The sequence below is a fragment of the Dermacentor andersoni genome, chromosome 2 (assembly GCF_023375885.2).
Source record: "Dermacentor andersoni chromosome 2, qqDerAnde1_hic_scaffold, whole genome shotgun sequence".
NCBI lineage: Eukaryota > Metazoa > Arthropoda > Arachnida > Ixodida > Ixodidae > Dermacentor > Dermacentor andersoni.
The window spans coordinates 160,531,278-160,545,260 of NC_092815.1; the positions used below are offsets into that span (position 1 = coordinate 160,531,278).

At 51.7% G+C, this 13,983-nt stretch overlaps 1 protein-coding gene across 1 annotated transcript in view; it reads left to right on the forward strand.

Moving 5' to 3' along the window:
• The first annotated feature begins 325 nt into the window (after positions 1–325).
• Positions 326–13,983, forward strand: part of LOC126540523 (glypican-6-like) — a 154,885-nt gene continuing 141,227 nt past the window's right edge. Inside the window, exon 1 of the mRNA XM_050187337.3 lies at positions 326–814. Within this exon, the coding sequence (XP_050043294.1) occupies positions 649–814 (166 nt within the window). The 5' untranslated portion in view covers positions 326–648. The remainder of the gene's footprint in view (positions 815–13,983) is intronic.

Below are 13,983 nucleotides of genomic sequence, written 5' to 3' on the forward strand. Positions count from 1 at the left end.
GCAGCTGAACAAGCGCGCACCGAATAAAAGCTACTGGAATAGACACTGGGAACCAAACGTCTCAGCAAATCTTGATTCTTCCTCCGGGATCTTGGCGCAGGAGGTCACGTGCTGGGCCACCACTGTGGCTTCACGGAGCGTTCGCTTGCCAAGGCTGGCTGGGTGACGTAAAGCTGTCTCCTATATTTTTCCTTCCTCCATGGGCTCCACCGACAGCAGCGCCGCCGCCACCACCGCTCCTTGACGCAGAGAGCACGCGGAGCTCGCTTCTCCTGGCTCAATTCATCGCGCGCGTCGGGCAACCCTGGGCATTGTTAAGCTGAGGAGGGAAGCGCGCTCCTCTCCCGCTTGCATTTGTACGTGCGGGCGCGTTGCGTGCGGTAAGTTGTGCTCCGTTCAAAGGCCCTGATTGTTATTCACAAGAGCGTGCATTGCGACAGCGATCGCTGCAGTCTGCCGAGCAGAGTCACCGCTCGAAGTTGAAGCACGCTCAAGGAGCCTGCTATGGGATACACCAGGACTACATAGCAATCTCCTCGCATCGTCTGCCGACTGTGCCTGCACGCCACTCGAGTGGGACACGCGCGCGCCTCTCCCTGTGGCCGCCTGGCCCCTCGCGATCGCCTCGAAAGCCGCCGCCGCCGAGCAATGGGGAAGCAGAACATGTTTGTGTTCGTGGTCGCCGCCACCGCTCTGGTCGCGAACTTGTGGCACGCCGCCGAAGCGCAGAGCAGTGAACCCGGCTGCTCGGGCGTCAAGTACGCCTTCCAAGGGAAAGGATTCGAAAACGACGTCCCTTCGCGGGCCATCTCAGGTGAGCCAAGGCGCATGACCATCTCTTTATCTTGGCCCCCGTTCTCTTGCGCCGACAGCTCACCGAGGCGAAGCGAGACACCGTGGACGTGCGGGTGTTCAGAGATGTGGTCGTTCGAATGACGGATCAGGTGTTTCGACATTTCGTGTAATTTGACTGCGGCCGTTGGTTACAATCGACAACGGAGACCTGTTGGTTGTGCGAGTCCAGTCGTACGCACCTGATACCGGCGAATTTCATAACGGACAACCTTGGCATTTGATTCTTAGTATATAGCGCGTCGCGAATGTTTCGTCCCGCTGGAATCGAATCGTGCGACATTTGCCGTGATTCATGATGACAGCCTGTGAATATGATCTTCTGGCACGAAACTTAGCACATTCTTTTCGAAGGCGTCCCCGGAGTACCGACAGCGTTCAGCTATGAAATCGTACTTCGCAGAGAACCCTGTAATTTATGCGTAACTCTACGCCATCGATGATGGTCAAATCGCCGTCGCGTGTCGTGAAAGTGAGATATGATCAAGGCATTGAATTATGTGCAAGCTGCCGACGTTCGGTGACTCCGTGCTTTGCTGTAAAGCGTGCTTAACGGAAGTTGTTAAGCAACACACGAAGGAGAACATTCAGAAAAATATTTGCCCCGCGAACATTAATGCGCTTGGAGACGGCTAGAATACTCGGGAGCAGCTCAGCGCGCTGATGAATTCTTAATGTCATGCATTGTCCTGCGTAGGCTTCATCTGATTACCATTAAACTCCTTGAAGAAATCAAACCGATGTCAGCAGTACGGGCAGGCTTGGTCATTTGGTCCACCATCGGCACCCTACCGCAATCTGTTAGGCAAACTTTGCATTCTTTTAGTTACTGCCGAGCTCGCCTTTACTGTCATTCGTTAACTCGCCATACATCTGATCGGAAACGTGCAAACCGTGAGCAAATTCATCAAGACGTACCTGGCTGGCACTAAGGGAACTTCAATGATGGAATAAATACACATTGTTATAACAAACGTCCCGATTTTCAAGAAAACGAGGGCCAAGTGTGCGTATACGTACTACAGTATACATTGTCAGCGTTACTTGAGCGCGCGGCTTTTGGCGAAACAGAATATTTGACAAATGTACGTTTTGGCGGCCGATCGGCGCCGCGTGCGCTTTGACTCGTGACTGGCGCTTTAATAACGGTTCTCTCCGACGAACGAGTCGTGCGCGAACCTTTTAAACTCCATTGATCATGGCTCTCGACCTTTCGGGTCCTCTTGACTTCGGGCGCAGGCAGTGCCGTGCCGCTTGCAGCAACAGCAAAGCGCAGCACCTACTTACTTTCGCTGGAAAGAAAAACCGTCTCGAATTCTCGCACGAGTTGCGTCAATACGCGAGCTTACGCGCATCCATTCACAGCCGGCATTCTATGTCGCGACCAAGTCGCGAGGAGGAAACAAGGTGATTTTCCTTTCGTGCGAGTATTTAGAATGCGTGTCAACACCATTGACTATTACGTGCAGACGTGTTAAGTGGCAATTGTGACTCGTAATGTCTATGAAGTGTCATTAGTGCGAAAGCTTCGTCTCACTAGTTCATTAAATAGATACATAAGGAAATTCGATATATCGATGTCGCGAATGGCGTCTTGTCTGGCCCCTTTGCTCAATATAGGAAACATAGACACAATGCAAATGCCGACGCGGGCGCAGGAAATGAAAAATCTGGCGATTTAGCGATAGATGCTAGAGAAAAGCTGTAGCGTTATGTCGCACCCCTTTGAGGTCCCGGATCCGTGATTTAAACGGCGTTCACCGCATTGCGAAGTGTTGTTTATAGAGCTCACTCGACACACGTCCTGCGTCTTCGAGAAGCGAATTGCAGCTGACGGTGGCACTTGACGGGCGTCTCGCACTTTCCACATGTACACTTTTTTTTTTCCACCATGACACTCGTAATGCTTGCACATAACTAAATATAATAATTTACAGGGCGCTCGCCGTGACCTTTTCATTCCTACTTCCGCGTCTGTTCCTGGGCTGTTTAATGGGCATCTGCCCAGCTTGCTTCACTTGTCAAGTATATAGGCGCTTTCAGTTTTCTCCCTATCATCCTGACGTGCTTATCTATAGGTTATAGTTCGACAGAAATTCAGCTATCCGTACCCTTTCCGGATATCAGCAAAACACGAACTTCCCCGGCAGTTGCCGTTGCGTAGGTGGCGTTTGCGTAGCAATTGGCATCTAAACCGTCTCATTAAAGGGACACTAAAGGTTACCATAAATTCAAGTTAAAGTGATAAAGCAATGCCGTAGAGCTGTCTAAGGCGTCAATATAATCGCGAACAGAGATTTAGTAACCGAGAAATTGAGGTAAATGCATGACACGATTTGAGACCCCCCAGCGACATTCCGGTACTAGCCCGATGACGAAAGCACACCTCATCATAATTTATGTCACTAGTACTCAACTACTCGTATTAAAAAGATCATTTCATTAGATTAGAAGAAGAAGAAAATGCTACTTGCCTACTTCTATTCGATTCTAAGAAAAAATAACATTTTGACGTTGCCTTTCAGTAGTATGGGTGATCGAAAGGTTTCGTTTTCGCTCGACTCTGCGCGCTCGACTTTGCGCCGCGCGCGCTTTGGAGTTTCAGTTGTTTCTTTATCGCGTCGTGCTGCGGTGCTCCTGCTGGCTCGCGAAGCTTGCATTTGAAACAAGCAGCGAGAATGCCACGTTCATGTGATGTTGTGGGATGCACGAACGGTCCGCGGTTAAGTGCCGTACCTCTGCCACAGCGCGCTGGCAAAGAGCCGAAAAATCACGTAGTGTGCTCGCTGCACTTTCGTCTAGAGGATTACGAGTTCAACGCCGACTTTATTGAAGTCGCGTGGAATGGCTTTCAAAGCAGGCCGCCGTCGTAGTAGTACGCAATGACGCTGGCAGCGCGAGCCCTCAGCAGCAGGTCACGTTCATCAGTGCTTAAATCACTGAACTCGAGCCCAGCATAGGGAGCCAATGTGTCGCTGTCAGGGTAGTCCATTGCAACGAGCGTCGAAGTTGGCGTCATAAAATAAAGAACCAGCTTATCGTCGCGCGCTTTCCCTTCCGTTAGCCACCTAGTTCCGGTTTCGCGCTACTGTCGGCTCTGTCTTTGCTCTGTTTCTGGCCGCGCGTTTGCGTTTTGTGCAGAAAAGCCGTAGCGGCGTCTGCGGAAGCCGTTTTACTCACCGACGGCGAAACGTCACTATGAGACCATGACATCAATACTCCTCGATCGGAGGGCGGGTGATTTGAACGGCGCTAGAGGTACGCGGACGCTTCAGAACGCATTTTCTCTTAAAATAAGTATCCTCTTCGCACGAAAGAAGCGTTTCGAGGTTTCTAGGATGGTATTTCAACAGTCCACCTTGACTTAATATTAACCTTTAGTGTCCCTTTAACAGAACAGATGTTTTCGAGACGGTATGCCCCGAGCATGTCGACCGGAACTAGAGCCATATAAATACTTGTCACTTGTTTCGAATTTCACGTATTCAGCCCACATCGCGACACGCATCCTCCAACGCGCAGCATTCAATAATTAAAAATAAAGGCGGGTGCCGGGACAGCGGCCGGTGGCGGCCTCGACGGTGGCGGACCGACCGTCGGCTGGTCACTTTGCGCACAGCGCAGCGGCGTTATCCGGCCTCGCGCTTCACACGCACACGGCCGGAACGCGGAACGTGCGCCGGGCGCTTAATTGGCTCGTCTAGCGGCCTGCACTTTGAAGGGATAAGGGGGGGGGGGGGGGGGGAGGGGGCTTGGTCGCAAGATCGACACTTGGTTTTCCGGCCGCGGTACGGTTGTTTTCCGACAAGGCATCCCAGGCCGATTGCGTCTGTTTGCTTCGGCGACCGCCTCCACCCACCCCTCTTGTTCTGTCGTCTGTCGACCGCGCGTCCAGCTGATGCGTGCACGTGGGAATGTGTGGCCGCCTATTACGCTAATGGCGCAACGTTTAGAAACCGAGCTGCGGCCAGCCGTCCGGCGGGCCACCACCACGGAAGGCGCATGCGCCGTCGCCGTGTTTTCGCATTTCTACGAGCGCTGTAGCGAAATGCGTCGTCGACGCTTTGCGGGAAAGCCCGCTTGCTCGGGACCTGACCGCTTTCCCTTCGCGTCGCATCTGCAGTGCTGCTACGCGACTCGAGAACGAATGCGTCTCGGTAATGCTGCTTCCGGCGTTCGTAACGACCCGTGACAGCTGGCTGGCTGTCCAACCATTTCTCTAGACACTTTCCAGCGAGCCACTGGGCAGCTGTAATGTGGCTGCGGGCTTGGCCGGCGTGAGCGCGCTCCGCGAGTTTCGACGACGCGAGGCTCTTTTAAGAAATCACCTGGAGCCCCGGGATCGAATACGTCACAGGTGTCGTAAATGTTGCGCTTTCGCGATTGCGTGTCAAAACTTCGTGCTCTGAGCGAACGCGCCGCTTTCAGCTCGTCTTAATAACTCTGACTAGCCTGGTCGACTTAATGGGGACTCCTGCGTTTCGATGGGTTAGAAAACACAACGTAACATCTGTATTTCGATAGCAATATCCCCACCGTGCACCGGTCAGACACATAACCGTGGCAGAGAGCACGTAAAGAACACACTGCTGGAAATGGAATTTTGAATCGTGATTTTCGTGCTTCTGTTTCATTTTTTTTTCCAAGTTCGTTCGTTCGTTCCTTCGTTCGTTTTTTTAGCATCATTCTCGGCCATCGCTGTATACCGTCGTATTCGCTCCACCAGGAGCAGATTTTTCGCCAATGGACACGTACGGCGTGGCGAACAACAACAAAACGGAAGAAAGTGATCCAGACAAGCGAGTGAGCGCAGAGCTGAGTCGCATGCGCGAGGAATGCAAGGTCGAGGGCACGATGAGTTTGCGCTTTTCTGCCAGACTCTTGCGATCTCCTTCTCTCTCGTATTGTTTTCATTATCGTCGTGCGTAAAGTTCCCGTTTTGCGGGGGACAGCGGGGCGAACGCGAGGGAAACGCCATAGCGGCTAAAACAGGCGGCGGCTGCAGTAGGACAAGCAGGCGAGCAGTTCCCCGAAATTCCTGCCATTCTTCGGCGCAACTCAGGCGCGCGCGCTGGCGGAGAAAACTTTGCAATCGGAGACAAGCCGGGCGTACGCGCGGGACGCTCTTCCCTGGTGCCCTTGGAGACGTGCGTGTATCGCTCTTTCGAAGGGGGATCCGAGAAGAGAGGGAAACAAAAGCGAGCTGCTCCACAGCAGACTACGAAATAAATAAACAGTTACAAAAGAAATTCTAACGCAATCACCGGAGCGAACACAAGCGGCAGGGCGGAAGAGAGAGAGAGAAAAAAAAAGAAGGAACTCCCACGATCTCGCGGCCGTGCAGAGAGGGGAGAGAGAGTGAAAAAGATATGAGGCTAAGGTGCAGAAGGAAAGAAGCAGCAGCGAGCGAGCGAGGGGAAGTATTTATTACCTTTCAGTGGCGCGCAAAGAAAAGGAGATTTTCTATTACATCTCCATCCTATTATCTCTTTGCTCGCTGCCGCGCTTCCACTGTTTGCGCGCTGCGCTGCTTGCTTGCTGCTGCTGCTCCGACGACGGGCGGCGCTTCGCGAGTGCCGGTGTAAAAAAAGCAGGCGGGGGAGGAGGGGAGCAATAATACGTTTCCGTTTCGCCGGCTGCCTGTCCACCGGCAAATTAGGCATCGATTCCCGTTCAAGACGGCACACGGCGCGACGAAGGACCATGCCAGAACCGTGTTCAGGAATTAAAGTGGATATGGTGCGACTGCGTGGGTGTCTGTGTGTGTGTTCGCGCCTGTGCAGAAGGCGAGGAAGCGGGAAAGGAGGCTCGTCCGGCGGGGAGGGGGATTTTCACGATGCTTGCGCTGAGGTCCAGCACGCGGTGAACGCCTGAGAGGGGGAAAGGGGAGAGCGCACAGGGACGGTAAAATCGCGTTGTTCTTATCAGAAAGAGTCGCTGGAGTGGCGCTTCGCTCTATATTCGGGGCACTCTGGGGTATCTCCGTTCCTGTGGAGAGGCAGCGCGCGAAGCCCTATAAACACAACTCACCAATGCTGCTGCGTGGCTAGCCGATAGATATCAAGGTACCGTAGAGCGTGACTTCGCATGCTCCGTAGAGGTGACTTCGCACGTTCGCGCGCAACAGTGCATGGTCCGGTCGTGTACGTCGTTGTGAGAATCTTTGGCGTACTTGCTCCTGTGGTCTCTCTCTCTCTCTCTGACACACACAGACACACGCACGCACGCACGCACGCACACACACACACACACACACACACGCACACACACACACACACACACACACACACACACTTTTGTCACACTCGCACAACTGCAGTTTAGTATAAAGTACAATATGAAACTGTGTGACTTTAGCCAGTGCCTGGAAGTATGTTCTCGCCTCACCGCCACACGAAACACATTTTCAGCGCTGAAGAAGGTTGTTCTGGCGAGTCCTAGTACAGGGCCCGTGAAGTTGCGGTGCGGGACAAAAGGACAGCGCGTGCCGCCCGATCTCGGACGCCATGTTGAAATACCGCAGGCTTGTACGCCTTCTTCGCGACATCAATGGTGCAGAACCGGCGTGGCCAAAAAAACACACATGCGACAGTAAGGCCGCCGCACGACTCGCGGACTGCCTCAAATTAAAGTTCCTGTTTGTACGCCTACCCACTCAGCAAAGCTGGAGATTGGGATTTTTTGCGAGTACTAGCGCGAGTAACCATACGTAATTCCAAGAGAGAGTCCTGGGCCGAGGTGTAGACGACACGACTGATGGCCATCAGAACCGTTACAAAAATGTCACTTGTGGAAATGTCATCGCGGAAATTCGGCTCCTCATTCGGTGGAGCACATCATCCTACAAAACCGATCTGGGCTGCAGTACATACTCTTCAGTACGCGGTGACAAGAACTCTTCGAAAACGATAGCCCTTCAATTGGCCACAAACGTTACTTCGTACACCCTGCCCCGCGTGCTTTGAAACGAGCCTCGAAAAGAATAACGCTGACCCTGTCTCTCTGCTTACGAAACTGAAGCCGCCGTGCACGGCGTCCTTCCGTGGCTCGAAGATTGAATCCTCGCGGCCTTGCCTGTCGTACAGTGCACTTCATTGGAGACGGCTTGCTCGCTTGTTTGCCGCTGTTACGGGCGATAGCTTTTTTTCGCCGGAACGCGCGAAACGCCAACGTGTCGCCGTCCGCGGTGGCGCCGAGGGAGGTCGTGTTTGAAGGCGTGAGAGACTGCGAAGGGGGAAAAAATAAAAGGGGCTCGGGAGCAGGAGCCAACGAAGCCAATTTCGCACAATACCGGGGAGACACATTAATCATCACGCCGCCGTGGGCCCTTCCTTCCCTGTGTGTGTGTGTGTGTTTATGTGTACTTGCGTGTGCGCGAACTCGAGCGCAAGTACGAGGCGTGGGTGGCCCCCGGAAGTGCCGTAACGATGCGCGTAATCGCCGCACCTTGTCAAGGTTGAACGAAAAAAGAAATACTTCTCAGATTGTTTAAAGATTTGAATTATGTACGAGCCGCGTCCATAAAGATTGCAGAGAGAGAGAGAGAGAGAGAGAGAGAGAGAGAGAGATCTTTATTAATAATAAGGGGGTTGTATAAATGATCGAGCAACTCAGTTTAAAGTTTGTATAGTGAGGTCGCTCGCATTATTGCCGATTCGATGTAAGCGGTCGGGTATACTGTCGGTCACGGTTGGATGGGACCTGAGTCGGCCACTGGGCGGAGCGAAGTACGTTGAGTTAGGTTTCGGTAGGAAGTGAAGAAACCTGATTCTTATAGCACATGTGTTGCGTTGGGTGTCCGCTGCATCAATTGCATTGTGGTGGAAAAGTCTTATCATCCTGTGCAAAAACAAAAAAAAGTACCATCGCGACCCGTGTTACCTAGAGCCGTACCTAGGTGCGTTTTGTATTTGACGATGTTGTTTCACTTTGTAAATGCAGACTTACCTTTCGTGAGCAGAAGAAAAAGAAATACATTTATTATGAAAACGAAAATCGGGTTTTGACCCGTGTTATAGCGGCTCTCCATTGTCTGAAACATCTCATATCCAGGCAGGAAAGCTTGACTATACACGCGTCTTTGCGGTATTAGCCCCTGTAGGGCAGCGTTTATAACGGGAAGAAGTTGGGCGCCCGGCGTCACGAGGTCTTAGAAGCTGTCCTAACTACACCTCCAGCCTCACCACTGTGCGCATCGGAAGAAGAAAAAGAAAGTTGGAGTGAGTAACAGTCTAGGAAGCCGCCCATCATATACTGTACGGGGGGGGGGGAGGGGGGGGCATCGACAGCCAGAAAGGGGGTAAAAAGAATTGGCCCGGAGGTGAAAATGAGAGAACAGGAAATTTGTCGCCTCCTGTCTTTGACAGCGAGGCGAGTCCGAGCACCTCTTCTCTCTCGCTCACTATCTGTCTCCTCCTCTCCGTGTTGCGCGCGCTGTATTGCTTCGACCCGCACGCAGCGGTGGCGTCGCACGCCGGCACGCGCAAGCAAGCTCGTGCTTTCAAAGCTTCGAGAGCATTACCCCCACCCTCTCTTTCCCTCCTCCCTGTCGCGTTGTGCACTTGTCGCTGTCTTGCCCCCTTTTGTCTCGGGCGAGAAATTGAAATCGATTGGGTGGGTGTGCGGTTATTCGTGTCTCCTTTGCTTGCCGTTGCTTTCTTTGATTGATTGGTCTCTTTTTCTTTCTTTTTTTTTTTTTGCAACAAACGAAGTGATCGAATTGTTGTGGTTGCCTCGGTGCACTTCAGAAGTTTGAAGTGAAACTGGAAAGGGGGACAAGGGAAATGAAAAATGAAATGAAGAAGAAGAAGAAATGCGCTATGGAAGGGTGTTGGATACGTAGAAAAATAAACGCTGCGCGTGCGAGACACCTTAGTTCACGCGAATGTAAGGTAGCGCCGACGTCGATGCGATGGCTTGCGCCATGTTCTCAGTTAAGAAGAAAAAAAAAAGGGGGGGCGGGGGTAGTAAGCAGAACCATAACGTGGAGAGAAATCGCGCTACTACGATAGTTGGAGCGGCCGTACGTGAAACGAGCTGCTGCTGCTGCTGAACGTTGCCTGCAGCGACTCCAGCGGCGAAAAAAAACTTGCGCGACTCTGCAAGGAATGCCATCGTTGATGGTCGCGAGTGTCGCAGTTTCTTTATTTTTTTCCTCCAAACGTGCTCTTTTTCCACTGCGGCGTCCGCCACTATAGCGCACTCTGCCGTTACTGCGTTCCTCAAACCAACGACGAAGCGTCTTGCTCTAAACGAGAAGGTCGCCTGCAGAGCTCGCGTAAAATAGCCGAACAGTTCGCCTTTCACTAGTTCGTTTTGTTTGACTGGTTTCTTTTCTCCGTCGTGCTCTCTATCCTCTCTCTCTTCCTTGTTTCCCTCCTGTGTATAACGTGCGTGTCTTAATCTCTCCTTCACGCCTGCTCGCAGACTTAGGTGGCGTGTGCGTGTTTTCATATTCCCCCCCCCCCCCCCTTCTCTCTCGCTCTTTCGAGAAAACGCGATTTGTTTCTTGGCTGAGGCCAACTGAAGAAGGCGGGCAGAACTTCGCAAGAGTACAAAAAAAAAAAAAAAGCGCAGGGGGGTGCATGTACAGGCGGAAACGTTAGTGGGTTTTTACGAGCGCCATTCCTTCGCCTCTTGTCCGGAGAGGCAGCAGCGGAAGCCGGCAGCGCAGGCCGCAAAGCGATCGCGTGCGGGCTGTGTTTTGTGGGTCTATATAAGACCTCTTGTGGTGCGCTGTGTTTTGTGTGTCTATAGCACCAGCGTGGTTCCCTGTACTATACCGGGGCTCGGTTGGGGCTCTCTGAGTGTGTGCACTACATAGCCCTGCGTGTATTGGCTCGAGCTTCTCTATTTTGGCTCTATCTTCTGAGGTTCCTGTATAGTCTCTTCGCTTTCGCCTTTTCTTTTCTCTCTCTCTCTCTCTCTCTTTTCCTGTTTGAACAAGACCTTTTGCACATTACTGCACTAGCGGCCCTCCGTTATGTCCGTTTCATGCCCGTCTATATGTGGATGTATACCGTGTAGATACAGATGGATATCGATATATATGACGACCATGGGCCATAGACGGAATTGGATTTCCCCCCGGGTAAATCTCGCGCGGTGTTTTCCTTCCCTCCCGCGGGGGGAGGGCCCGAAATCTCGTCGTCGTGCACTGAGCGTTCGCCTTCGCTGCAGCGCGCCGCGTAGAGCACACACGCACGGCGCTTAGACCTGTACGTCTTCTCTCCTTCTCTCTCAGTGCCTCCCCTCCTTTCGATCGCCGTTGGCGAGATTGGTCTCCGTGCTCGTGGTGGCTTCGACGGCATGTACTACATGCCTCAAAAAAGAAAGCAGCCGGTAAAGCTCGCTCCATCTGTGGCTGTTCAGTTTTCGAGAGAGGAAACTCGAAATACGAGCGTAAAAAAAAAAAAAAAAAAGGGAGGAGCGAGCGCCGCCTCCGTAAAGTTTCTGAAATTATTGAATGGCCCAGCGATATTACGCGGGCTGTTCTCCATCGCTGCGGTTTTCGTATATTCTGTCGTTCTTTTCTGCTATCGTTTCATGTGGCGTGCTCTTTACTATAATATTTCTTTTATTCGCCTCCAATCCCCGTTTTCCGTAGAAACAAACTGCCGCCTCTGCTCTTTCTTCAGTGCAAAGCGAACTGTATGGCGGTTGATGGGCGCATATGAACGGCGACCGCGCGTTACGTGAATCATTTAGTGTCTCCGCCGTTTTCCACGTTCCGAAGTGCTGCCTCTACTCCATCCCCCTCCCCATCTCTCCTCCATCCCGCCCCATTATTCTCGCTTTACGATGACTTATACGTACAGCCTGCGTCTCGCCGAGGGCTCTTGTCTGTCTTATTTGTACTCCGATTGGTCCGTCGAGACATTCCCGTCGTATGTCTTTCGCGCGCGAAGTTTTGCGAAGTGGAGGGAACACTTTCTTTTGTTTAGGCATCTCTCTCTCACTCCTCTCTCATTTTCCTTCTATTTACGTCCTTCCTATAAAGGCCTCCGATGTGTGACCTATATGCACTTTCTTATTCGAGTGGATCGTGTGCATCGCTCGTTTTTTGGACCGAATCGACTTGCGCCGTATTTATGAGAGGAGATGCGCGCAAGAAAGTAGTGCGCGTAAAGCTTTTGTACCGCGCCGCTAACGGGATTACTGCTCGTGTAGTGACGATGCGCTTCAGTGTACACGAAAAAGAAAGGAAACCGAGCTGAATTCGAGGCTGATCCGTCCCATGCTCGCGAGCTATTTCTTTATGCATGAACAGCAGGTACTGTATAGGGCCATATCTCTACCGCCCGCTTGTGTTATCTGAACTTATAGTGTTGCACGAGTTGCTGCATAACACAGTTGCGTGCTTGAGGGTTTGTTGCTGGGTTAGTGGGTATACATGCGTAAATATAACACTGGGGCGTGAAAGAAAGAAAATAAAGAACGCCGCATTATGTAAACAGTTTCCTTCCTTGTCACGTTCTTGTGCACTGTTTATCGACAGTTTCGATGACCTTAAGTGTACGTGGTCAGCCCTCGAAGCATTTCCCCTGCATGGCAAGCGTTTACGTCGTCTTTAATTAAGTCGTCCTTAACCCACCGACAGTTTTGGTTCGCATGAGGGTATCCGCAATGTAAAAGGGGTCCGCAGCAAACGGCTCAAATTGAGTTACGGATTCACGAGCACAGCAACGTCGCAAAGCACGACTGCGCAGACTATTCACCGTCACGCATTATAGCACCATCAAGGCTACACACGGTCCGCTAAAACTCGCTTCGTTTACACGAGGCCTGCGTGACATCGGAGAATTATCGACTTGCCAACGTCCTTGGTGAAGTTAGGCAGGCGAAAGCGAAAGCTAGTACACGCGACAGCCTATAGGACGTCCTGCTGGCGCGATTGGCTATAGGCTCGCCCAATGCCACGATACGTTAAGGCTGTCGTGTAATCGGCTGTCGCGCCTGGCTCGGGGGCCGCCGGCACGGTTTGTCTTGACGAGCGTGAAGCTGAAAGCCTTGACCCGGCCGGGCCTCTTAAAGCACGCGCTTGCTCCGTGAAACCAATATACCTCGGGTGTTCTGTGCACGCGTGTCGCCCACTCGGAACGTCCGCGTATATACAGGCAAAATAGGTCACGCATTCACGTAAGCTATTGGACAACCTTGATTGCTTACTAGTTGCTGGCGTTTTACGTCTGGAACTGACAGCCCCTGTGGGGATTTACAAACGCTGTTTGGTATAACACGGCACACACCGCCCACAGTTCTGGCTACTTACTTCGTGATGTCCGATGACGAGAAGTATATAGGGACACACTGCTTGCGGATTCAACTAGAAACCTGTAGTCTCAGCTCCAGCGTCTTGAGCTCATACACTGCCAGTGTGCTTAGCTACGGCCGGTTCTTTTTTCTTCTTTGTTTCTATGAAAGTGAGCTGGCAATGAAGCTTCGGTTCATGTTCGGTAAAGGGCTCTGTGGCGGGTTAAGCGAGGCGCAGGTCGAATAGCGTGACGGTATAGACTTTGCCCGAATAATCACCACTGGTTATACACCGCGCTCACGCTTGCGTCACTGATATCGAGAGCACCTTTGATCGATGCCTGGTTAGCGGGGATAGTGCATGTCAGCGGGCACGTCGAAGACAGAAGCACGTAGCGCATGTGTAAAGTCTGTGTCACTCTTACAGTGCAACACATGACTGTGTTCGTGCAATTTTCTTATTTTTCTTTTTTTTTTTTTGCTGCTGCCTCTTTGACGTCTGGTATTCATGTTAATAACAGGGATAAATGTGAAAGACCAGTGCAGAGGAGCCCAAATTATCACAGCGAGCCGGCTCCAAAATTACACCAAGTTCACGAAGCCAACAAACACCAAAGCCAAGGAAAGGATAAAGCGCTAAATGGTTTGATTAATTAGAGTTGTCTGTTAAGTACAGAGAAAGTGCAAGTTTACGTCTATACTGATGTTCGTTATAAACCATAAGGAAATCCTTGTTTAATAAGAAAAGGAAAATAAGAATAGATATTAGAGAAAATAGCGGAAGTGATTCTTCCGTTGCGCTTCAATGTCTGTCGGCCTTGCACGTTATGTCAAGTCCCTGAAAACGAGGCTCCTCCGTGCCCTTCCTTTACTCAACAC